General features: G+C 48.8%; 1 protein-coding gene across 6 annotated transcripts; it reads right to left on the bottom strand.

Annotated features, from left to right (window-relative positions):
- Nucleotides 1–1,204: 1,204 nt before the first annotated feature.
- Nucleotides 1,205–22,600, bottom strand: Hoxd3 (homeobox D3). 6 transcript variants are annotated; one of them, XR_011371517.1, is made up of 5 exons: nt 18,127–18,210; nt 11,544–11,629; nt 5,883–6,510; nt 2,836–3,890; nt 1,205–1,552 (listed from the first exon to the last, which is right to left on the bottom strand). XR_011371517.1 is itself a non-coding variant. In XM_070020419.1 (4 exons), the coding sequence occupies exons 3-4, from the start codon at nt 6,424–6,426 to the stop codon at nt 3,133–3,135; spliced, it is 1,302 nt and encodes a 433-aa protein (XP_069876520.1). In that variant the 5' UTR covers nt 6,427–6,510; nt 11,544–11,629; nt 18,127–18,210; the 3' UTR covers nt 1,205–3,132. The 6 variants fall into 6 exon arrangements, 5 of the variants coding, with proteins under 5 accessions (XP_069876520.1, XP_069876526.1, XP_069876529.1 ...); XM_070020419.1 differs by having other exon boundaries at nt 1,205–3,890; XM_070020425.1 differs by lacking the exon at nt 18,127–18,210 and adding an exon at nt 14,489–14,699 and having other exon boundaries at nt 1,205–3,890.
- Between the last annotated feature and the right edge of the window lie 5 nt (nt 22,601–22,605).

Here is a 22,605-nt window from a genome sequence, read left to right on the forward strand (position 1 = left end):
CTAGTCTCTGGACCGAGACAGGAGTTAGGATGGAGAAGGTTTTCTTCCCTTGTCATTCCCCACTGTAGGTCCTACCCGGAACAGGGCGCCATTGCCTGAGCGGACTCCCCTCCCCCACTCTTTCCTGGCTTCTGGGAGCCCGGGGAGGGAGGAGGCCGGCGCCTCGGTGGATAGAGCAGCTATTGTGACCTTCCTTGGCAGAGCGGGAAGCCAGCCGAGTGTGTCCCGCCGGCGGTGGCGGGGGAGGCGGCAACTGTGTGTGTAAACCTCGGCTGCAGAGGGGGTGGCACTGGGAAATAAATAAAGGTTTGCAACCTCCAGCAGTTGGGCCTTTCAGAGGGCGTTTGGTTGTGTTTAGACTCTGCTGCTTCCTAACACTAATTGCAGGCTCAAGAGGAGCGGAATTTACAGTGAAGGCCAAGGCGGCTTGTTTATAATTTATGAAGTTTTAAATGGTTGTGCCTCGGGTCCAGCGCTCACCCGGGCGGTTGGCCGCGTGGGAGCGCGCCACCCCCACCCGCACCAGGAGTGACCTGTGTACCCGCCACAGAACTCACGCCAGTGCCTGCAACAACTCCAGCAATTCTCAGAAGTCTCAGGAACCTCCAGAGGTCAGAAAAAGCTGCAGATTTGGTCCCATAAGTTTCCTCCATCTTCTAATAGCTCTCCCCCACACCTTCGTCCCTTCCCCTCCCCTCTCTTTTTCTCTCCCTCCCCCTCTTCCTCTCCTTCTCTCTAGCGGGGCCTTTGGGAGGGAGCCCCCAATCCTGCACTTCCCTGGAGCCCCAAGCCAGAGTGTGAGAGGAAGCTGATGTCAGCCGAGCTAGACACCATTTAAAGTCTAATCCATGAAACCCTAAGCCACAGATGACACTTGGGGCTTTTGCAGACACCCGCAGACTCAGCAGATACTCCTGCGGTAACACACCAAGCTGGAAAACGCCTGGAGCCATGATGCATTATGTATTTTTTATTATTATTTATGGTAGGACGAGGAGATGAGGGAAAACCGGGCTGAATCTAAACAGCCTGACAATTCATCTATTTAATATTTAGCCAGTTAAGAAAGGTAGTTGTAATCCCTGCAAGGCAGCGAGCTCTTCTTTGATTTCCCTAATAGCATAAAAAATAATTTCTTACAAGACAATTAGAAATTCTGCCTATGGATGCAAGTTTCATAGAAAACAATGTTACGCCTTGAAAGTGGGTAAAATATGCCTTCGATTGAAGTCATTTATTCTGCTGATACACTTCTACAACATATATACTTTAAACCTGCTTGATAGAGTGAAATTTAGCAAAAGGATGTCCCCTCCCACCCCAATCTAACATGCCATTTTTAAAACAGCACAAAGGAACAAGGAAACTAAATATTATGTTGAGCCATCATTACTTAGCGAAACACAAACATCCAAATAGAAACGAGTGTTGTTCCACCAGAAGATTAGGAGTTAAATTATTTCCACACAATAGGAATTTCACCTCGGTCACTGGGGATGGAGTAGGAGTTGCATTATTTGTCAAACCAAATAGAGATGCGTGGGCCGACTCTCTGAAATACAAAGGAATTGAACCTTATCTGAAGGCGTTTTCCAAATGCCCCCTCCCATGGAAGCAATTGTAAGCTGTCCACCCCTAAGCAAGAGCCACCCTAATATTTACAAAATGGTTCTAAATCTTAGACGACATTTTTGTCCGTTTTGTACAAAGAAACAGGAGTAAACAAGATGTGTATATGTGTTATGTTCCATGAATGAAACGTTGATTATTTTACATCATGGAGAACATTTGTATTCTTTAGAAGTGAACTACTGACCATTACAACGGGGAAAAAAATCATGACAGGATTTCTTAGAAAAAGCTCAGGTGCCAGTCTCCAAATAATGGGTTCCTTTTTTACACCTTAGCTTTTTCATAGTTCAATTCTAACTACATCTCACGTCTTTTCTTTGATTGTCAGGTTTCTTTAAAAGTTTTTTTTATTACTTAATGTAGAAAAAGAATGACCTCTGGACTCCCTACTGTAACAGTCTATTGTGTTTAGAAAGATCAAGATAGGTGCTGTCATCACAAAGCCCTGTTCCAATCAGCCCACTCAGAATTTTTCTAGATTTGCATCCTCCAAGGTCTCCTTCCCATTTCAATAGTGGGAATGTAATCAAGTATTTCTCCCCAAACCAACTTGTGCACTAAATACCAAATAAACAATTTTCAAAGGGTCAACTTTCTCTGGGCCTTCCATCGGAATAAAGAAAGAATGACCTGCTTGCAAGCGTTCATGAACAGATACACTCTGACAGAGAAAATTTTTTATTCTAAATATTTGTTCAAATAGTACCAGACAATTTGAAATCAATAAACTGTGTCGAGTGGCAAAGGCTGCTGCTGTAGAGAAAATAATGTGTCTTGCCATACCACCGGGCTGCCTGACTCTACCCATGAAGGACAATTTGTGGTCTTAATCCTTTACAGCAACTACAAATACCAGCCACGGTTATAACTGTTCAAAACTACTCTTTCAACTAGTTCTGACCAAAGGGACTTAAAGAGGTGAAATGTAGCCCCCAAGGCCATGGAGCGTGTACCTAAACTCGGCTGGAGAATTCTACAAATATACACATAAATACATTAAGACGAGGATAAATAATCAGGGAAACGAAATGACTCGCTTCAAATAATAAATACAGGTCGTTTAGTCCGAGGCAATCCTTACGTTGGGAGGGGAAGAAGGATATAAATTAAGGTCTCCGAAACTATGCTAGATGCGGGCCAGCCCGGGACTCTCCAGGTTCTAGTTCCTCTGCAGGACATGCCGCTGGCGGGTCTCGGACTTACCTTCGGGACACCATTACCAGATTGGAGTCCCTCGGTCCGCAGTTTGTGGCACTGTCGGGCTTACAGGGGAGGATCCTTGTGGCTGATTTATGGCGAGTCACCCAAAGGAAGACGCGCGCAGAGAGGGGAGGCCCGGTCTCAGACGCCTCCGCCACTAGATCCAGCAGGCAGCAGCCGGACCAGAGGGGGAGGGGAAGGGAGGGAGGGTCCCCCAACTGCCCTGCGGGCCCCGCCCCGCCACCCCATCACCAAAGCCAGAGAGGTAATTGCGCCACGAGTTCGGGTCCGCGGCGATCGCTACAGATGTGTCAGTTTGGGGGCCTCGGGCAGGCGTCCCTGAGAGGAGTGGTGGGCCGAGAGATCTGTGTAGGTGGGGTGAGGGTCGCACGGTCCGTGGTGGTGGTTGCCAGGAATTTGCGCGGCGCAGCTGTAGTCCACGCTGGCCGACGATGGGTGCGAGAGGTGCCCCAGGTTGAAGACCGGCCCCGACGCGGGCGCCATGGAGTCGACGAAGTTGCCGCCCACGTACACCGGGCTGCCCTGCAGGTTGGCGCTGGCAAAGCCGCCGCCGTTGCTAGCCATGGGGTGGGGCTCGAACTCGGGCGCTGCGTAGCGCTTCTGCTGGGGCAGGCAGCTGCTGAGCGGCGCCGTGTAGGCGGCCAGGCCGTACATATTGGGCTGCGATTTGGCGAAAGCTGGCGGGGACGGGGCGTCGTAGGCCAGGCCGGGCACCGGTGGCAGCTGGCCGGAGTAGGCCACGTGGCTGGCGGCTCCTCCAAGCGGCGGGCTGCGCTCGGGGGACTGGCCTGCTGGCGAGTGCAGGATGCCCTTGGCCTTCTGGTCCTTCTTGTATTTCATTCGCCTGTTCTGGAACCAGATCTTGATCTGACGTTCGGTGAGATTCAGCAGGTTGGCCATCTCCACGCGGCGCGGCCGGCACAGGTAGCGGTTGAAGTGGAATTCCTTTTCCAACTCCACCAGCTGCGCGCTCGTGTAAGCCGTGCGAACCCGCTTGGACGCCGGGCCCGGTGGGCTCTTGTCCTCGCAGCTCTCCCCTGGGCAAGGAGGGAGGGAGAGAGGACGCTGAGTGAGGGGGTGAGGGACCCCCAGGAATGGACAGGGGTACTTTAGTCCTTCCCCCACCTCCAATCCCGGCTGGGGCAGGTACTTTTGAGAGGTAAGATTCCAAGTGATAACCACACACACACACACACACACACACACACACACACACACACACACACACCACCCCAGCTCACTCCCCCCCCCACCTCCCACCCCGCCTACCTATAAGTCGCACCTGCAACCTCCATCTGCGTCTAGGGTACAATTTACTTTGTCCTCCCCTTTATCCTAGCCCATCATCTCTTCCCAACCCACAGGCTATGAAAGACTTGAATACAAGACTAGAAGCAGCTGAAAGCCTCCCCACCACTACAAAGAAAGGCCAGACTCCTTTGAACACTGCTTCCTATGTTTGCTGCTGGGGTTGGGGGAAGCAGCTCCAGCCTGCTTTGTTTGGAGGCTGGTTCTTAAGCTAAGCACCCCAGAAAGCAAAGAAATAGGGGTGGAGATCTTGGTGTCTTGATCCAGCCCAGCTGCATCCAAAGACAAGGACGTAATAAACAAAGAAACAAACAAGCAAGAAAAAAAATCTTCCCTGGAGTTTTGGGGGTCCCAAAGACAGGCTAGAAGCATTTTGAGTATGGCAGTGCTAGGAGCAGCGACCTCAACACTGCCTTCTACCACCCCTGCCACTTTTCAGCTGCTTGTCCACTCCCTCACTGAGAAGACAAATGGATTTCTCCTGGGAGGGAGGGCCTGCTCCTGAGCTGCGGAGGGAGGGACAGGAGAAGGAGCTTGCAGGCTGGAAGATATTTTCCCCCCAGGAGGAGCAGCCCAGAGAACAGCAGGCAGACCAGAAACCTGGTAACAAGTCACATCCCAGGCCCCCAACTAGCCCTGGACTCAGAAGTATGCTCATCTGTCTGAAAATAAACACCATCAGAGAGCACAAGGTCAGGAAATTTCAGGAACCAAGCAGTCTGAGCAAAAATAAGGAGCAAAACATCACCTCCTGACCATGCCCATCTTCTTCCACATGCTCTGGATGGACCTGGAAAAGGAGACTCTAGGGTCTCCTCTGTTTCTCAACACACCCTTTCTTCCTAGGACATACTAGAATAGCTGTAATGGGTTCTCTAAAGTGGGAAACTTGAACTGGGGTGTCAGCTTTATTCCTTGTAGGCCCTTAGAGAGTCAGACTAGTTGGATTCAAATCTACCACTTGAGTTTCATGATTTTTTTTTTTTTTTGTCAGTCGTGGGGCCTGAACTCTGGGCCTGGGCACTGTCCCTCAGCTCTTCAGCTCAAGGCTAGCGCTCTACCACTTGAGCCACAGTGCCATTTCCAGCTTTTTCTGCTTATGTGGTGCTGAGGAATCGAACCCAGGGCCTCATGCATGCCAGGCAAGCACTCTACCACTGAGCCAACTTCCCAGCCCTGAGTTTCATGATCTTATGCAAGTTTTATTTAGCCTTATTAAAAGTTTCCTTATCTACTTATCTATAAAAGTGAGAATGTTATTTTGTTGCTTATCACATACCTATCTTAAAAACTTTTTTGAACAATTAAATATATCAGTAATTCTTTTAAATTAGTATGTTTTTGTTTGCTTGCTTGCTTGCTGGTTGTAGTCTTGCTATGTAGCCCAGGCTACATAGAGATCCCCCTGTCTCAGCCTCCCAATTGCTGGCACTCCAGACATGTGCCATTAAACCCAGCCCAATTTTGAAAGGTTAGCAGAAAGAACTGACTTTTGCCAGCAACCCAAGAAAACATAAAGTCAGTATGTTGAGTCCCAGCATCCCAGAATTTACGTGAGCTCACTTAATGAACTCAAACAAGAACACTAAGAAGGAAGGAGTTGGAGTTTAGATATATGGTCTCCAAGGTTACCCTTAGAGCCCCTTGGCCTCTAGTTTACTAAGTGATGGGGTTTTCTGGATCCAGGCTGACCCCTTTCCCCCCCCACCCCCCAGAGCTACCTGCAGTGGCACAGCTGTTCTTCTGCTTGGAGTTCTGTCGGGACTCTTTCATCCAAGGGAAGATCTGCTTGCTGATGGTCGCTGAGGAGCTAGAAGCATTAGGCCCACCCTTGGCCTTCTTGGCAGACACTCCTCCTCCTCCAGGATTGGTGGGTGAGGATGGGGGCAGAGTAGGTGGTGGAGGAGGAGGTTGTGATGGCTGCTGCTCTGAGTTCAGGCCAGGAGGCTGGCTACCACCACCCCCACCCTGGTTGTTCCCAGTGCCAGGTCGCATGCAGCTACCATTGAGTTCAGCCCCTTTGTGGGCTGGGGCTCTGAGAGGTGCAGAGCTCTGGATAGAGCAGGCAGAACCTGGGTACTCAGTGTCCAGGGAGCTGGCAGCAGCAGTGGGTGGATATGGCTGATGGGGGTTACTGTAGCCATAAGTATCGGTGGCTTTGCTGTAGCCATAGCCTCCAAAGAGTCCTGGATTTTCATAGTATGCAGCCTTCTGCATGGTGCACTCAGGAAGCTCCAGGGCCTGCTGACCCTGCTCAAATAACATTGACTACCACTGTGTCCTTCACCACTACTTCCAGTGTCTGCTGAGTCCTGAGAGAGCTGGTCCAGCCCTCAGGCTCCAGGTGACCTGTCAAGAAGAAAAGTGAGAGGCCCCAGAGGGACTGTCATTGGCAAGACCAGTCTATGTAGAAGGACTAGCCCAAGCTCTCTGCTTCCCATCCACCTCATAGTGTGAAATGGGCAAGGTTCTAAATCTGGGGTTCTATGAAGTTTATTTGAATCCTTTGAAAGAAGAAATTACACAAATATAAGGAGAGAGGAAACACCTTTCCTTTAGCTCAACTTTAGCCTGGCAAAGATGCTTTCTCCTGCATTCCCAGGTGCTCCTAAAATATTTTTCTTTCTCCAAGAATGTCAGTTTAGCTTTTGAACTACATGGAAAAATATTTATGGCCTCCTACATTTTACTGGCTGAGTCTTCCCCTAAACTGTGAGCTCCTTGCCCACATGGAGTTTAATTCATTCTGTATATTATTAACATCTAGTGCAATGACCTTCCTGTTGTAACTGCAATAAAGGTTTATTGAATGAATGAATGAAATAGTGAATGAATAAAAAGATCAATCAATCTCTGATAAACCCTGTGTTTTTGTTTGCTTGTTTGTTTAGTGGTGTAGATCCTACCCAGTCTTATATACACAAAGCAAGCACTCTACAGCTCATAATCCCAGTGGTTTAGGTTTTTGCTTTTTGTTTTGTTGGTCATGGGGCTTGAACTCAGGGCTTGGGTGCTGTTCCTGAGCTTTTGTACTCAAGGCTAGCACTCTACCACTTTAAGCAACAGCTCCACTTCCACTTTGGGAATAGTTAGTTGGAGATAAGAGTCCTCACAGACTTTTCTGCTTGGGCTGACTTCAAACTGCAATCCTCAGAACTCAGCTGCCTGAGTAGGGAGAATTACAGGTGTGAGCATAAGTGCCTGGCTAATCCCTGTATTTTGATGGGCAAAAGAGAGTCCTATAACACACTGTTAGAGATCCCTCCTCAAAAGTACCTTCCTGGCGTGGCTTCAAAATGACAGCATCTTTCACAAAGACTCAGTCCATTTTGTGATGACAGGATGAGAATCTGCCCAGTTATTTGTATGTATCAACACAATGACATCTAATATGTGATAAACTAGGCGATAAAAGCCAAGACAAGGATTTGAAAGATCCCCAGATTGGCCTGGCACACAAGTGGTTCATGCCTGTAATTCTAGGTACTTGGAAGGCTGATATCTGAGGATCATGGTTCAAATCCAGCCCAGGCAGGAAAGTCCTTGAGACTGTGATCTCCAATTAGCCACAATAAAAGCCAAAAGTGGAGCTGTGGCTCAGGTGTTAGAATACTAGCCTTGAGCAAAAATGTTCAGGAACACAATATATTCACAAATAAAATTTAAAAAAAAAACAAACAGCTCCTGTCCCAACTCTCCAGCACAACTTCCAAACCTGGGAAGGTCTGTGCCCCTCACTGTTCCTCAATAAACAGTTCTCGTCTGTTGATGATCAAAAAAAAAAAAATGTTCAGGAACAGCACCTAGGCTCTGAGTTCAAGCCCCAGGACTGGTGTACACACACACACACACACACACACACACACACACACACACACACACACACACACACACACACACACACACACACACACAAGTCCCAGACTTACTTTGAAGCCACAGTAGTTTTTCCCTCTTATCTACATTTTTCTAGTCCCTGTACTTTGTCCTCCCACTTTTTTAAAAAAAGGAATGACACTGAAAATGAGTGAAGGGATTTAGATTTTAAAATGCATGCAGTATGGGTGAATGGAAATATTTTATTACTTCATCATTTTACTCTGAATCTATTATTTAAATAGATAATATTATTGACATCTGCTCTGAATCATCTATTTCACCCCCATGTCCTGCCCAATCCACAGCCAATGAGAGTATCTCTCAGGACATGATGAATGAGACTCAGAATTCTGGGGGGGGGGAACTAAGAAAAATTCTACCCCTTTTGTGTCCCTTGACTCTTCATGGGTTTTTTTCTTCTTCTCATCCTTCCCCCCTTCATCTTCTGAAAGACTCCTAAGGAGTTAAAGTATAACTAATAGTATTCAATCACTTTTGTCTGTTTGATAAAGAAAATGCACAGGTCAGCTCTCTGGTCTTAATTCTTGATCTCATCTTCTAGGCAACTTTACTTCCCAGAAAGTTTCCCTACCTTTTATCGTGGTCTTCAAGAGGAACCACATTATATAGCTTATATGGCCCAATGGCTCTGAATACAGATATGAAAAACATTTCTCCATTCACTCATTTTCCCCTCTACTTTCAGCAAAGAGTCTAGCCAATTAAGAAAATATTTCAAATTACCTTTTGCTTGGTAGTATTGTTGTCCATTTTATCTTGATAAGAGACAGGCCTTTCTCAACAAGATATAGATACTATAATGAGATGCTATAGGAATTGTTTCTATTAGTGTGTGTAAATGTATGCAGTTAATGTATCTACCTAATAAAGATGGCCTAATTTTTTCTTGTTTTTTTAAAATTAGCTTACATCAGAATGATTTTTTTCAATAAATTTCTTATATCTTACCCTGGCTATTAAAGTTACTGAATATCAATTGGAGAGACAGATCCTCATCCTGTGACTAATATTTACATAAGTTTGCCCCCAAGCCATAGGACCTGCCAATTGGGATTAGTTTCAGGACTTTTCTGAGATCTTGCTTCTAGGTTTAATGCTCTGAATATCTATGTGGCTACATCAGGCTCTCAGACCACCAAAACTTCTGTTGCTTCTGTCATTCTAGAAGCAAAACAACCCACCCCCTAAGTTGACCAAGTTTATCGTAACTGGAACAGTAATATTAAAACTGCTTCTTTAAGAACTGGGTAGGTCTATAGGACAGATGACTTTACATATGTATTTGTTCCTGTAGCATATTCCTAGGAAAAAAAAAACAAACACCAAAATCCTTGTACACAGATCTCCAAGGTAGAAACATTGAGTAGCTCCCTGTACAACCAGCCTGTTCTTCTGCCTGTTTACACTGTTTTAAGGAATGTCCAGGCCCATTTAAAGATGATCTGGTACCTTAATGTACATTTCCCCACAAGCAAGAGCAGCAACTGTGCTGTCCTCACTGGGAAAGACTTACAGACCTCCTGAAAGACAATGCTCCAAAGAAGCCCCTCTCCTAAAGCAAAACCTGAGAATATTGTTACCAAACTGGTTTAAAAAAAGGGGGGCTTATTTCTTTCCAGAAATCCCTACTCCTTGTGAACTCTGCTTGAACCTAAAAAGCAGGACTGGGTCATAAATCACTTGGACAATGGTCAACTGTTCAGTGGCTCATCTTTTCGATCACCTCCCCCCCCCCTTAAAGGCTTTCTTTTCTCACCCTTTGGTACCTTTGCTCATCTGGGCTCCAAGACCCAAATGCCTAGGGGGTGAAGTTAGGCCCTGGGGGTGAAGTTAGGCCCTGGAGGGGGGGAGGGGCCTATCGAGCTGGGGCTTGGCTTTTTTTTTTTTTTTTAAGTTTTCAGTTGTTCTTTCCTCTTTCTTTGCCTCCCTTCCACCTTCGAGAGTGGCGGAGGCGGGGGGGGGGGGGGGGAAGAGGGAAACATGAAGGTGCAGCCACCCTATACTCTTCTGTGCCATCCCCTGGTCCTCTAGGAGAAAGGACACCAAATGGGACTGGTTAGTCCTTCCCCAAATCTCTGGAAGTTGACCAAGTAAGCCGGGGGGAGGGGTGCGGGGGGGGGGACCTAACCCCAGGCCCGGAAGACTGGGCCAAATGGTCACCAGCCGGAAGGAAGGCGACCTCACCGCTACCGCCGCCGGCTCCTGGCCGCGCTGGCCCGCCGCACCCGCCGTGCCTCCAAAGCAGCGGAGCCCCGATACTTGCTCGCTGCACTTAATTCTGCCCAGGATCAATACCTAATATGATACCGAATAAATAAAAGGCGCTCACAGCGGCCAGGGGACGGGGTTATGAAGCAGCTGGAGCTCTCACGGTGCATATCAATGCACCTGTCATTGTGGTTTGTAACAAAATTTATGACTGCGACCACGGCGGCAGTAAACGCTTCAGTAAGGAATGAAAAGAAAAACACTTCCCAAGGCCCGGCACTTTTCAGAAGTGGAAAGCAGGCTCCGCGTAGGAGGCAGCACAGCAAAAGAATTCCCTACTCCGCACTTTCCCGCTCGCGCACGCTGGGAGCAGCCGGATTATATAAAGTAGCCGGCGCCCGCCTCTGCCAGCAGCTCGGTTCTGCTGCCAGCGGCGGGAGGGGACGCGCGGAGCTCGCCGAGGACCAAAGACCTGCTGCCCGCCGCGCCGCGGCCTCGCTCTCCGGAAGGCTGGATGGACGCGCAGCGGCCCGCCCGGCGCGGGCCGGCCGGCGGCAGGCCGTGGGGAGGACCCAGGGAGAGGGAAGCCTGGGGACGGGAGGGGACGGCAAGTCGCCAGGCTCTGTCTAGCGCTGCAGTTGCAGTAGATGGAGGGCGTTCAGTCAGTCCCGACCAGTCTAAAGAGAAGGGAGAGGCGAGGGAGCGCTGCTTGCATCCGTTCCCCTAAAAATCCTCCAAGGCTCTTTATTCCCCCTGCTTTGCCTAAACCAGGGCCTCCGAAACCCACGGGGACCTTTCCGGGAAACAAACCTCTTACTGGGCATTCTTGTGAACTCACTGGAATTGAGCAACGATTCTCTCCCAGATGGCTTTGCTACTTTCGGTTGTTTAAAATCCTTCTTTGCGGGTTTGCTCCGGAGAGGATTTATTTACGTTTTGCCCCCCCCCCCTTCTCCTGATCTCTCCGCATGAGATTCTTCTGCCCTATGGGGAGCCCTGGATGCGAATTCTAAATCACTCTTATTTAACCCAGATAACTCAATACTGTAATACAGCTTGCATTTAAGGCACTGGGTTCACCCCATTAAAGCACCATAAATTTGAAGGCTGATGATCGGTTACCGTGTAACAGGGGGCAGTTCACACCGAGGTGATCCACTTCAAAGCCGCCCTTTGTTTTATGTCTTGATGTATGAATCTTGAGATGGCTACCTTAAGTTGCGGGAAACATGGAAATGGAGTGAAATGTATTTATTTAAATCACCCCCACTCACCACAATTTTGTATATGTGTGTTTTCTTGAATTTTGTCTCTCTTTTTGTAGGCTCCTCGTTTCTTTTGATAGTCTGTGGAGGCAGATCTGGAACAAAATGGGAAACTCAATAGCAGCTGGTTCTCTCTTACAAACACACGAGGAGAGACTTACCCACTTTAAGGGTGTCAAAATCAATGTGCCTATTGTATGTGGTGCCCACAGCTATTCCAGACGCCCTCTTCCCAGCAGAAAGAAGACTCCATTGGCTCCTGGGGAGCTAGAAGCCTTAAACACCAAAAGCCTTGGCTTGGATGGGGGAGGGGAAACTGCCCATACCCTCTTACCCTCTGGCTGGGGTAAACCAAGTGGGTCATAGGTGCCTGGAAAGCAGTGAGTGGAACTGGGAAGGAGACCATTGTTTAGGGCAGCAGGAAATGAGGGTAGGTATGTTAGATGCACCTGAGTATATCCTTACCCCTGGGATACCCCACAGGGCCCCAGTGAAGAGGGAACTAGGGGCTGTTTCCTGACTTGTGCACTATATCTCTTATCTCAGTTTCCCTGAGTTGATCCAAGTAAGTACCCACCATGTCCTGGCCTGGGGTTGTATATTGTTGGGTCAAGATTAGGCTGTGCAAACTGCTTAAGAAATACACATCCTATCCACTTCCACTCACAAGTGCCATTGCTCAGTGGGCCTGTTCCCCTGGTCAGGTGAAAGTACACACACACACACACACACACACACACACACACACACACACACACACACACACTAACACAGAGTATTTCCTCTTTGCCTCTTCCCGGTGCAATTTGTCGACTCAGTAGTTTGCAAACACTAAAGTGCACCGGGGAAAGCCCCACACAAAGCGTTCCAGCGCTTCTAAAGACAAGAAAGTGCAGCCATAAGCCTTTGAAGTGACCTTTGGCTCATGCTGCAATAACTCACCCCTTAATGAACACCCAACGGAAGTGCCTCAGAGAGATCCCGGCCCGGTAGGGCTCCTAACTTCGAGTGCAGGTTTCAGCATCCCAGTCACCCCTGCATCACTCGCCAGACCCCTACCCCAGAGAACTCTGCTGGACTGGGACTGTCTGGGCAGCATTGTGGATGCGCAAGGTACCAGGGCTCTCAAACCAGCTGTTCCAGCCTCAAAGCTACTTAATATTATAAATTTATGTGGGTGGATGTCAATTTTCTCCACTTGATCATTTCTTATTTATTTCTAAAAGTCTTCAAGTAGAAGCGTCACCTCAAAAGAAGAGCTAAGTTGGGAGGCCACCTAGGGCTTTGGTCCCTGATGCCTCTAACTAGATTTTCTTTTCCAGCCTCGGAGGAATGGGGTAAGTGTGTGCCTGGGCTTTGTGGGGAGAACAGTATGTGGTGCTTGGGTGTAGGAAGCTTAGGAAAGAAGACCCTAACCTGGCCATAAGAAGAACCCCCAATGCCTTCTCCCGTGCTCCCTTGCCAACTCACCATCCAGTATTGGGCCAACTTTGGCTTTTTGCATGCCAAAAATATTGTGCTTAACCTGGCTGGCTCTGTGCCACCAACTCGAAAGCTCTTTTCCACAGCAGAAACTGGGGTAGCCAGAGGGAGGCCTGTCCACAAGCTGTCAAAGAAGAGCTGGTTCCACACAGTCCCGGTCCCATACCCCACCCCACCCCCAGGAGCACCCCAGGAAAACTCTTTAAGATAGGGACCTCATGGAGCCTTGGTGGGGATTATTGAAATTTTCGGGGAAGTTATAAGTGAGTGCTCCATGGGGCCAAATGAAATGCTGCTCGTAGTAATTGGATTCAGCTGACTAAACTGGCAGGCGAGCAGCTCCAAGGCAGTGAGCGAAGAAAAATGTCCACCGACTTTAAGTTCTGGTGGAGCCAAGTGCAGGCAATTGACAAAACAACTTTACTGCTCTCCTTTGATGAGGCTCCTGAAAATCAGCTCTCCCCATGGGGCCTGTCCTAGCTGAAGCTTCGGGGAGTGCCCCTTGCCTTTGGGGTCTTTTCCCCATAGAAGTCCAGTCAGATCAGGCCCAGTGGCATTTCTAGGAGAGTGAATGCACTCACTCTGGCCTTCCTGGGGAGAGACCCAAGACAGTTTATTCTCTCCTCCCCCAGCCAAGAGCTTGGAGAATGAGTAAACAAAATGATGGGTGGGATGTGGGAAGGGATATATGGATTTAACTTTCACTCTGGATCCTTTGGGGGAGGACCCAGAAACACCAGACCAGTTATCTCCCACTACTGCAGCCCACACCTTAAGGTTGGTGTGAGATTGTCAGAACAATCTCCCAAACTCCTCAGTGCAGTTTGGGGGGCTCTTTTAAATTTAGGGGGAGAAGCCTAGTAGCATTTTAACTCCCCAGTTTAAAAAAAAAATCTAAGCCAACAATAAGAGGTAAAGGCTGAGTGTATGGAGCTGACTCCCAGAACAATGCAAGGAGCTGGCTGGTCACCGGGTTTATTTTAAATACTTATAAATCAATCTGCCTGCACCGAGCTTGGCAGCCCAAGACACGGAATTAATATGATGCTCTATCTTACTTTGGCAGTGACAGTGTAAAAAAAAAAGTTTCTTTTTTATTCATTTCATTTCAGCCCATTCTTCTAACTGCACATTTACCCTCAAAATACTAACTCTAGCCCCCAGTCCTCTCACCAGACTCTTCAAACTGCTCCCACCACTCCCTGTGCTGCCGGCCACCCTCCAGTCTGGCAAGGTAATGTCCTCCTAACCTTTTGGTAGGCGGGGAACATCCCCACAAAGCACACCTCATTACGATTAATCACCTTCCTCGATGTATATGTAGAAGTGTATCTAGGTCTACGCAGGCTGCCTCACCAATTGGCAATAATCAAGATCACACATTACACAAAATAAATCATATTTAGTATCCCACGTAGGGAAGCAAGCAGTCCCGTGCCCAAAGATTTCCATTTTGTCATGCAATTGCTTACCTGGATCCCAATTTATCATAAACCTGGTGTCCTCGGCCTCAGAGTGGGCGCCAGTGGGGGGCAGAGCTAGCCTTCCCCCTTTGTCTGCAGACAACACTGTCCCAACCCTGGTCTTGAGCGCTTGCAGACGCGCGGCCATATACCCAAGCACACAGAATTCCCGGTAGAACGGAACCAGGCTGAGGTTCAACTACCAATAAACGCAGGAGGAACGAATTCGTAGTCCCCGAGCTGGCTTCGCCTGCGCTGCGCGCTAGTCCGTCGGCCCGCCCGCCCGCCTGTCGGCTCCCAGGCCCACAGCAGCGGCCACTCGCGCCCCCACCCACTCCTGGGTTTCTGCCCAGCCCTCCCAGGCCCCCCAGAGCTCGGGGTTTGTTTTGTTTTCGGAACGTAGACCTTTCTGGATTTGGAGAGAGCCCCGGAAACCCCCCTCATAGTCGGGAAATACAGACGCTGCCTTCAAATGCGAACATATTTGTTCACGTGACCCCAGGGAAGATTGTACTGATTGAGGCTGAAACTTTCACGCCATCCAGCCCAGGAGCGCAGCCAGGCCTGGGGGGCTGGGAGGAGGGGCGCAGGAGGCGTGGGACCCGGGCTGCTGTCCAAGGCAGACACGGGTGGGTGTGGGATGGAAGGGACGCCTCCTTCTCCGCAGCTTGGGACCTACACAGTCAGAGCCCGGCTGCAAGCAGTGGGGTGGGAGTTTATGTGTCTCTCCCTGCAATGACCTCTGACCCTGGCCCGGTCTTTCAACAGACTGGTCCGTGGATTGGAAATTTTAGAGGATGCCTCTTTTTTTGGAGAGGGCTGTGAAGCAGCATAAATTTAGGGGGTCCCCTGATTCCTCCGCCATGGGGTGGTTCATATCCGAAAACCAAGCCAAGCAAGGAGCCCTCCCAGCTGCCTACAGAGACCCCCCACTCTCTCCTCCTCAGCACCACCAGGGAGGCAGTTAGGGTGTACAGAGCAATGGCTTCGGCTTTCAAGGTAGGACCCAGTGACATTCGTTCCTGATCTTTCATATTACCATCATCACCACCTCCACCACCCACTTCCTTGGGCCTAGGATCCCGTTCTCGGACTCTGCAGGCAAGCTGCCACTTCGGAGCCAGAAAAGTGTTCCCGCAGCGGGCCAGGACCCTGAGCAACCTTCCTTCTCTGCGGCCTGAGCACCCCACCCTAGGCCTTCAAGGTCTAGAATCACCTAGGCGCTGGACCTGTGCACACCGGGACCTGAACGGCCACAGATCTGCGCACAATTAAGGCGTCCCGCAGGCCCAGCAACAGACCAGCTGGGCTTCCCGCTTCCTGCGTGCCACAAGGAAGGCGAGGGGGCCTGGGAAATCAGTCACAGCGAGGCTTACCTGGGGCATAAGGAAAGTTCTGTTTTAGAAATATTGTATTACAACAGGATTCATCATTCTCCAAATGGTCAGGCGGGATTTATCGTACAGGTTCTGGTGTGGGAAGAAAAGTTAAGCCCCGTCGATCCCTCTCAGGTTGCAGCGAGCTCCAAGGGAATGCCCATAGCATGGCTCCAACCCCCAAATCGTACATTATGCGATGCACCCACTCCCACTCCAAATTCGTATTTTTCTGCCAGCTCTGAAGAGGCATGTCCCTCCAGGGTCGATGCCTCCTCACAGCTTGCAGAAGAGCGGGGCCGAACAGCAGGCGGAAAACCATAGTTGAGCGCAAAAACAGGGAGCTAGAGTCCTCTGAATCCCCACACCGGTGACCAGGAGAAGTCTTGCAGGTCGGGGCACGGGCCTGAGCCCCCAGAGCGAGGTGGAGAACCTTTCCTTTTGTTCACCTGTCTGGCCAAGAAGGAGGCCCACTCGGGGTACCTCTCCTAGCCGGACCCTGGGTTCCTTCCCCCAATCGTACCTCCGCCAGGAGAACCCTGTCCCCCCTACCCCACCCCAAGCCTCCTGCCAGGGGCCCGAGCCCGAGGCCCGAGGCAAGTGTTAATCCCCAGCCAAAGAGGGGGGCTGCTTTGCGGGAATTTGTCTCCAGGAAAGGATCTAAGCCTTCTTCAATCGGAGCATATGTTCATAGAGCAATAAACCGGAAAGATTTACAGTCCTCGCCCGGCCCCCAACAGCCTCACACCCTTTCAGGAATTACTTACGATGATTTATCACACCAACCCAAGCAATTGTCAGGCTGATAAAATAGCCCGGGCCGGTGCCCGCCAAGTCCAGGCCTTGAGAGGCTGCTGGCTGCAGGCTGCCAGCCGGGCTGGGAGGCTTTTTGTGGGTTCTTCTCTGGGCCTACAAGGGGATGTCTGGGTGAGTCGAATTGGGTGGAGGAGGGGGGAGGAGAGGGGAGAAGGATTCTCATTGAGAAAAATGCAGGCAGCTTAGAGAAAGCGTCCAGAATCTGTACTGGAGTCACTTGCTAAGCACATAAACATTTGTCATCTTTGAATAATTGAATTAATGTGTTATTGTTTGAATGTATAATTCATAACGGGGGAACTTTGTTTCCGACTGACGGGGAAATATACACACTCCAAAAAAGAAATGAAAACACACACACAACCTCAAAACAGCCACCGAACACTGCCAGTCCCAGCTCACGGAAATCCTTCTCAAAGTCAGTGGAGGCATCTCACAGACAAGAGGAAAGGAGGCGACTAAAGAGGCTGTCCTCTGGGCACTCAGGTCGGATCTTGGAGCCAGAGGGAGAGAATGCTTGCTCCAGCTCCCAGCCTTTCTCTCTGCGAGCAAACTAGGAATGGGCTGGAAGTGAGGTTTGCTTTCAGGATGGCAAATCTTCCTGGAGAGCGAGCGGGTGAAAAAGGCTGAAATGGGAGCGTGGGAGACTGTTTGGGGGTTTGACTCTTTTTTTCCAGCTCAACCGGCTTCTCCCCCTTCCCTCCCCACTAGCCTTTCCCGAAGATTTCCCCTCACCCTGGACTCCCCCATTCCAAAGGCAAGACTTCTTTCCGCTTTTATTGGAGATCTTCAAAAATAAATACAAAAATAAAGGGCGAAGAAGAAGAAGAAACTCCTCGCTGGGGTGACGGAAGCAGCAAAGCTTGGGTGGGGAGGGAGGAGAGCGGGAGAAGCAACTCGGAAATCATTATCTGTTGGTTAAAACCTGCCTGGGGTAAAATTTCAACTCGATTTTATAGCCTTCTATTATGACGCAAAGAAAAATTTACGACCCTCGTTTGGGGAAAAAAAAAAAAGGGCCGGGGCCTTTTCTCGCTGGTTTAAGAATAGGCGGCAGATGCCGTGACAGCGACCATTGTTCCCGGTAGACACAGGCAACCCCGGTCCGCGTGCGCCAGGCGTGTCCCCAGCCGGGTCGGCTTTTTACAACTCCTGTTGTCTCGGAGCTGCCAGTGCGCACCCGAGCCCCTCACCCCTCACACCGAGCCCCTCGCACACCCTCACATCCTCACCCGTACCCTCCCTCTCCACCCCCCCTCCACTCGGCCGCTCTCAGTAATTTTTCATAAGTGCAAAGCTTTGCTGAACCAAAGGTCACCATCCAAGCCACTAACAACTTCTCGCCGGCGCGCGGTTCCAAATCAGGAAGCAAAGGGAACTATTTGTCAGCGGCCCTGACAGCTAAGTTCATTAAGGATTTAAATCAGATGAAATAAAAGTCGCCAAAATATTTACCTGCCGGCCGCGTTCCCGGGCCCCGCCGCCGGGGTGGAGGGCCGGGGGCGCCGCGCGGCCCCCCTCGGCGGGTGATATTCTTGGGATCCCTGCACTTTCCAAGTCGGAGAGAGCCCTTTGCGTGGCAGATTAATGACGACTCCGTGTTTCTTAAGGGACGTGCTGAATTAATTATTTCGCCAATCACGTGGTCGGGACTTGTAGAAATCTATTCTTATCATCTTCCTCGCACTTTGAAAATTCTCCGGGTTATGAAAGGCCCTCCCCCGACTGCTGGCGAACCCTGGCTGCCCAGCCCGGTGCGGGGGGCAGGGAGGGCTCCCCAACATGGCGGGCGCGCTGGCGGGAAGCGCCGTCTGCCGAGGGTCCCGATTTACTGTACTGTACTCAGTAGGCTAGGCTATGGACCGGCGTCCCCCTCATCCCTGACGGTGATCCAATACTCACAACGGTATTGATGTATTGGTGGGCACAGGAGGAGCCATTAAAGAGAAGACGGGCAGAGGACAATCATAAAATGTGTCTGAATATTGAAACTTCTGTCTGTGCACTTATAAATACACATGTCCACGCGTCTGGGGTAAGCCCTTCCATATATTAAGGACACATGTCTGATTTTATGCAGTCTGCTCATTTCCTGTCTCGAGCAAGCCCCCATTTATTTTTGGGACTGCTGCCTTGGCCCCCTCTGCAAGGCTTGTGGCCAAGATGAGGGAAAGCCCTCGTGATAAAAATAGTGCCCGGTACTTTTTATAGTGAGAAGTGTTTATTGTTGTCTGGGGGGCAGGAGAAGTGCTGAAAAGTAGGTGCTGGAGGCCCCAGTGGGGCTGAGCAGTGCCAGAAAAGTAGGAGCCCAAGATTGGAGACTATCAGGGTCAGGTCAGAGCAGCCACCAGTTAGCTTTAAGCTCGGCCTAGAACCAGCACTCACTCCCAGCATCTGGGGAGCTGGAAGATTTCTCAGAGCACAAATCAAAAGCCCTCCTCTGAGGGCTCCGACTTAAGGGGGCTGGGGCTGGCAGGACAGAAAGCCAAGGTGGAGCCCCCTATTAGCCCAGCCAGTTATTTCTGTTTCTTTCAATAAATACTGCCCACCACCCTACAGCCTGAATCCAACCTCAGGCTTTCCAATGATCACAAGATATGATGGGCAAATTGGGAGTGTATATGGAGGAGTGCAAAACAATTGCTGAGCTTTATATGGTTTTAACCACACCTTAGGCACCAAATTAATTGGAGCCTAATTTATTGCAAAAAAAATAGTTTGTTTATATTGAATAGTAGTTTTTAGAAGTCTTAACAAAGAATGCTTTTTTCAAGGCACCAAACAGGAGGGAGATTTTTTTTTGCTACACCTTTTATTATTTCAAATATAGATAAACGAATTACATCAAAACTACAGGCAACAATTAGCATAAATAATACTTTAATCAGTGGCAGTGAAACATTGGTCAGTTCTATTTTTTTTTAAAAAAAGCATCTCATGTGAACAGGCTCCGAGGCTGACTGACAATGTCATCTCACAACAAAAGGCTGCAATGGACAGAGCGAGATGGTAGTCACAGGAGTAGTGTACTCAGCAAACACTTCACTCCCCCTGTCATGACACCAACACAGGTTTCAAAGAAAAAAATCCACCACCCAAACAAACATTTCTGGCTCATATTTGGGGGAATAAACTGAAAATAAATTATAGCAAATGGGCACTGGAGCCTTAGCACACCAAACTTTCTCCAGAGCAGTTCACAGATGGAAACTCATTCCCTCCCCTGTCCTGGGTGGTTGGGGGTCCTGTTTCTTTCCTAGTCCACGCCTGTGGGCCCAAATGGATACTGGGGTCCAAGTGGGTCTTCAGGATAGGGAGCTGCCCTCTAGGCCAACCAGGCTTCATTAACATTTCAAAAGACAATCCCTCAAAGCTGAGAAAGAGAGCTGAGACTTATAAACAAAGAAGTTGTTTCTCTGATTAAGTTACTTTCCAAAATAGTGGGCCTATGTTTGAGAAGTAGCTGGGGTTTTCCTCAGGAAAACATGTCTTTTGGCTTTCTTTTGGGGCAGGGGTAAAGGCAGCATGGCATTTGATCTGAAGCTGGGTAAGTAACCAGAATTTCTTGGGAGAGGGGGAAAAAATCTATATAATTATCTCCATAATTATCTATATAGTTGGATATTGTGAAAATATATACTTTTTCCCCATCCAAGGAGAAGAAGCCTCCATGTATGCACATATTTGGGTTTTAGGAAAGCATCTTAGCAACTTTCCAATTTGCCTAAGGACAGCGGCTCTTTTCAAATGCTACATCCAAAGACTGTTCTCCATGTTAGAAGGGGGGAAAAAAGAAGAGAAGGGTAGTTAGAGTCCAAAAGGTTAAGGGTTTAGAGGTCAGTCCTCCCGGCTGAAATACAGCTAATCGAATAGAAAATTTGTCCTCTGGATGAACCTGATTCTGTAATTTAGCCAAACTTCAGTAAAATACCTTTTCAGCTTCTCAACGTGAGGGCGTCAGAAAAAAGACGTCTTGACTATGTATGAACTCTGTGCTTTTTGTCATAGAAACAATGATGGGAATAATGCAGGAATATCCATCTTTAATATCCCGACGTGGCGATATTCAAGTATTGCCATGTGCAAGTCTGAGAGCCAGGCTCACCCCAAGGAGGAACAAAGAGCTGTCCCCAGGGTCTAATACAAAAGACCAAGGCTTGGATGATACTTTAGAGAAGTGGAATTTTAGCATAGGGACCTCAGTGAATACCTGCCCTTAGCTCTCAGGAGACACACAACCAAAGAACATGCCTTCAAGAGAAAGTCTTTTTCCCTCCCCTCCACTTAAGTGTATTTTAAAGACTGCTACTAAAAACCTGCTAAAATGTTCTAAAGTACTGAGCAAGTAACTTCATTATGGATCTTAGAATTAAGATTTAAGTTTATCCCATCTCCCTCCCCCTCCTTTGTCACTTTTTGGTGGATGGAGTCAAGGGTCTCTTTTTTGGAGTAGAAGGCTTTTGGGGGTTAAAACTTTCAAAGACTCGTTTCATTTGAGTACATCAACTCTAGTTATTACCTTTGACTCTATGCCCCTTGTCCTTAAGACTCAACATTTTAGAAAAACTGAGCTTTAAGCTCTTCACAGACATGCCATACATAAGAAAAGTGACTAAAAAAATCTGTCTTGTTGTTGATTTATTGTTTATAAAGCCATGATTTTCAAGGCAAAGAAGAGGGCCTGAAAACTTTTATATGTTTGCAATTTCTGCTTCTGCTTAATGGTTTGAAAAAAATCACTTATTCAGTTTGCTTTAAAAAAATAAAACTTTAGGGAAAACTCTAAGAGCAACTTTTGTGTACTTCTAGGCATAATTCCTTTTTAAAAACACAAGACTTGTTCACCTACCCACTTTTCCTCAACTGCACAGCCCCATACCTATATAAGCCACACATGAATTCTTATCAAATACTGCAATGAGGAATATGTGGGACATTTGGAATTCGGTTGGAACAGAAAATTCAGTCATTATCGAACAAGTCAGAGCACAGAGGTTTTGTTTTCATTCCTCAGAAAGAAAATGTTGGGCCATTTGTTTCCTTTTTCCTCCCTCTTCCTTCAACCACCCAGAACTGCTTGTAAGCACAGTGCAATCACAGTGTAAGCATGTGTGGGAATACACTTTCAAGAACTCTACTTCTCTCTAGAAGGATTAAAGGCCCCTATACTTATTTCTAGGGAGTAGGAAGGGGGTGGAGATCACGATGCCAGTTACAGCCAAAAGTAAGTCTACATATCTCTGACTCAGCTCCTTGAAGCTCAACCCCTTTACCCTCTTAAGAATTTTGGCAGGAAGGTGTCAGTTATTTTCTGTACCCCAACCCCCAACAAATAAATAATCAAGCAAATATAATCTAAACATAAAACAACCCATTTGTACTTCCTTCTTAGATTTATTTCTTTGAGCATGGGCCACTGGGAGCATGGCATTCTTTTTAGCACACTGGCAATAATACAAGCCACCTCAGAAAGTTCAGAAATTTTGGCAGTCTCTCCTGGTCTCACTGGAAGCACCTAGGGGGGGGGGGCAATCTTCTGTCTCAACTCCCCCACATGAAGTAAACCACAAAGCTCCCTGGAGGGGTGGAGTGGGGGAGAACGTCCAAATTCACACTGGGATAAAGCATCCAACCTTCATTTGCAAATTCAAAATCCAACAGCAGAGATTTTCATGAGTTTAATGACTCGCCAGGGTTTTATGTTCTCAGTAGCTCCTGCCATAGGATCATATACTTACAGAATCCCGCCCACCCTCCCACCCCCATCCCCACTCTAGGGAGGGGGCTGCCCTCGGGCAGGATGCTAACCTAGTCCGAGGGCGGCCTGCAGGTCCCAGGTCCACCCCACAGTACCTTAGAACCCAGCGAGGTGACAGCAGGCCCGGCCTGCCCCCACAGCTTCGGCTCAGCCTGGAGCACAGAGAGGGATGGGCC

Source organism: Dipodomys merriami, unplaced genomic scaffold, assembly GCF_024711535.1.
Source record: "Dipodomys merriami isolate MVZ:Mamm:240054 unplaced genomic scaffold, mDipMer1.0.p SCAF_1, whole genome shotgun sequence".
Taxonomy (NCBI): domain Eukaryota; kingdom Metazoa; phylum Chordata; class Mammalia; order Rodentia; family Heteromyidae; genus Dipodomys; species Dipodomys merriami.